This window comes from Octopus bimaculoides, chromosome 9 (assembly GCF_046866305.1).
Source record: "Octopus bimaculoides isolate indiv1 chromosome 9, ASM4686630v1, whole genome shotgun sequence".
Lineage (NCBI taxonomy): Eukaryota > Metazoa > Mollusca > Cephalopoda > Octopoda > Octopodidae > Octopus > Octopus bimaculoides.
Genome location: NC_142936.1, coordinates 45,219,365 through 45,221,958, shown reverse-complemented (window position 1 = coordinate 45,221,958; position 2,594 = coordinate 45,219,365). Strand labels below are relative to the sequence as shown.

Genomic DNA, 2,594 nt, shown 5'->3' with positions numbered 1-2,594 from the left:
GTATGAAAGGTAAAGTTGACCATGACTGGATTTGAACCTAGAATATAGAGGGAAAAAACAAAAAATTTGGAATAAAGGGCATTATAGAAAAAATACTATACCATTTATTTCTACTAACTTTCTAGTGCTACTGAAACTAAGAAACTGAATAACATTATTTAAAAAAAAAAAATCTACTTTAGGTACGGTAAATCCATGCCAGCATGGAGAGCGAACATCAAATGATGACAATGATGATGTGTGTATGTATGTGTATGTGCCCAGAAGACCTGGGCTGAGGTGGTGAGGCAAGACCTTCGTACATTGGGCCTCACCGAGGCGATGACTACGGACCGAGACCTTTGGAAATGGGCTGTGCGTGAGAAGACCCGGCAAGCCAAGTAAGATCGTTGCCAGTGCCCCTGGACTGTTTCTTGTGCGGGTGGCACATGAGATGCACCATTTTGAGCGTGGCCGTTGCCAGTACCGCCTGACTGGCTCCTGTAGGATTTTCGAGCGAGATCGTTGCCAGTGCCCCTGGACTGGCTTGTGCGGGTGGCACATAAAAGACACCATTTCGAGCGTGGCCGTTTTCGTGCGGGTGACACGTAAAAGCACCCACTACACTCTCTGAGTGGTTGGCGTTAGGAAGGGCATCCAGCTGTAGAAACTCTGCCAAATCAGACTGGAGCCTGGTGTTGCCATCCGGTTTCACCAGTCCTCAGTCAAATCGTCCAACCCATGCTAGCATGGAAAGCGGACGTTAAACGATGATGATGATGATGATGATATATATATATATATATAGATAGATAGATAGATAGATAGATAGATTGACAGACAGACATACAGATATAGATATATGTTCTGCATGTGTGTATACACACATATAATATATATATATATATATATATATATATAGAGAGAGAGAGAGAGAGAGAGAGAGAGAGAGGGAGAGAGAGAGAGAGAGATAGAGAAATGTATGTTTACATATGTAGCGAGAGATGGAATAAGGTGTTAGAAGTCGGTATTAGAATCAAGAAAGCTAACAAGAAATATATTTATTTTCCAATTTTAGAAGTTTAAAAAAAAAAGAGAAAAAGTAAAAAAAAAACAATGCTGCTTGGGTTCTTACTATAAAAGGAAAACAAAAGACATATTTATAAGAAAACAAAAAATCCCTCAAAACTCTAAAGTAAAGTTGGCTTTCAGTTCTCATCAACCTTATGTAATTAAAGAGCAGTGTGGAATTTATTACCAAAATCTTCAGGAAAAGGTTTTAGTAGAGCAATATGTAGAATAATCTATATAGAATCAAATATTGGGATGTAACACAAAGAAAAAAATAAAGGTAATTTGAATTTTTTTCTTTGATTAACCCACCTGAGACTGCTTAGAATTTTATTATACAAACTATGTTTTAAAATGATTTAAATTGAAACCTCCCATCAAAATTTCATACTAATTTATGTTCCAAAGACCAGTTTAATAAGGAGAAATATATTTTATTAAATTCTTTATTTTCAAAATTAAATGAAATAAAAGCAGATTGATTCAACAGAAATATAGTAATAGAAGTGTTGAAATTGAAAAAAAAATTTTTATTTACATTATCATTAATTGTAGCATTATATTTTCCCCCCTCTATATCTTTAGAAAATATGGCAAGAATTTTCCTCCTTACAGAAAATAGGTCTTAATAATAACAGTGAAACAAAAATTCAACCCTTTTGATACCAATATGCTTAAAAACACACCTAGTCCTATGATACAATCTCCTTGTTTTAAAATATTAAAACCTTTTATCAAAATTTTATCAGCTTTAATAATGGCTTTTTTTTTTTTACAAGATACTTCATTACATTCAAATTTAATTGAAACGAAGTGCAGTGCATTTCAACAAAAACATGGCAGCAAAAAGGTTAACTGTAAGAAATATTTCATATCTTCCTCTCTCTCTCTCTGCCTTACCATTTTCTAGAAATATTAAATCTTGGAACACATTCTAATATTTTCTAGTATCTATGATGAAATACCGTAATTGCTTTCAGTTCTATTAATATAATAAACAAAAAACCAAAAAAAAAAAATCAAGCATTTGGAAAAAAAATGATGACATAGACTGATGGGACAGATATCAGATAAAGAACAACTTCCATCATTTTGGGGCAGTATTACAACAATGTCTGTTTAGTTGCTTGAGCAATTGGTTTCAATCAAGATGTTCAGTTTCTAATCAACAGGGAAACACTCACGTACAAGCTGTAAGTAGTTCCGGTCAGTAATCTCAACAAATTGTTTTTCATCTCGGCTGAAGATGAAAACGTTACCCGTGCGAACGTCGATCCAAATGGCATGGAGACGAATTTGGTTCTTGGACAGCTTGTCGTGTAGAATTGGAAAAGTGGCAATATGTTGCAGTTGTTGAAGGCAGTTTACCTGTGAAATGTACAGAGAAAGAATGGCTTGATCAGTCTTGGAATTTACAAAGTTTTATTTTTCTTTCACTGGTTTCAGTCACTGTACTGCGGCCATGCTGGAGCACTGCCTTAAAAGGTTTTAGTCAAACAAATCAACCCCAATATTTACTGTAAGTCTGGTACTGATCTTATTCA

At 34.8% G+C, this 2,594-nt stretch overlaps 1 protein-coding gene across 1 annotated transcript in view; it reads right to left on the bottom strand.

Annotated features, from left to right (window-relative positions):
• Positions 1-1,009: 1,009 nt before the first annotated feature.
• The window catches only part of LOC106873260 (beta carbonic anhydrase 1), a 13,947-nt gene continuing 12,362 nt past the window's right edge, over positions 1,010-2,594 (bottom strand). Inside the window, exon 4 of the mRNA XM_014920552.3 lies at positions 1,010-2,418. Within this exon, the coding sequence (XP_014776038.1) occupies positions 2,212-2,418 (207 nt within the window). The 3' untranslated portion in view covers positions 1,010-2,211. The remainder of the gene's footprint in view (positions 2,419-2,594) is intronic.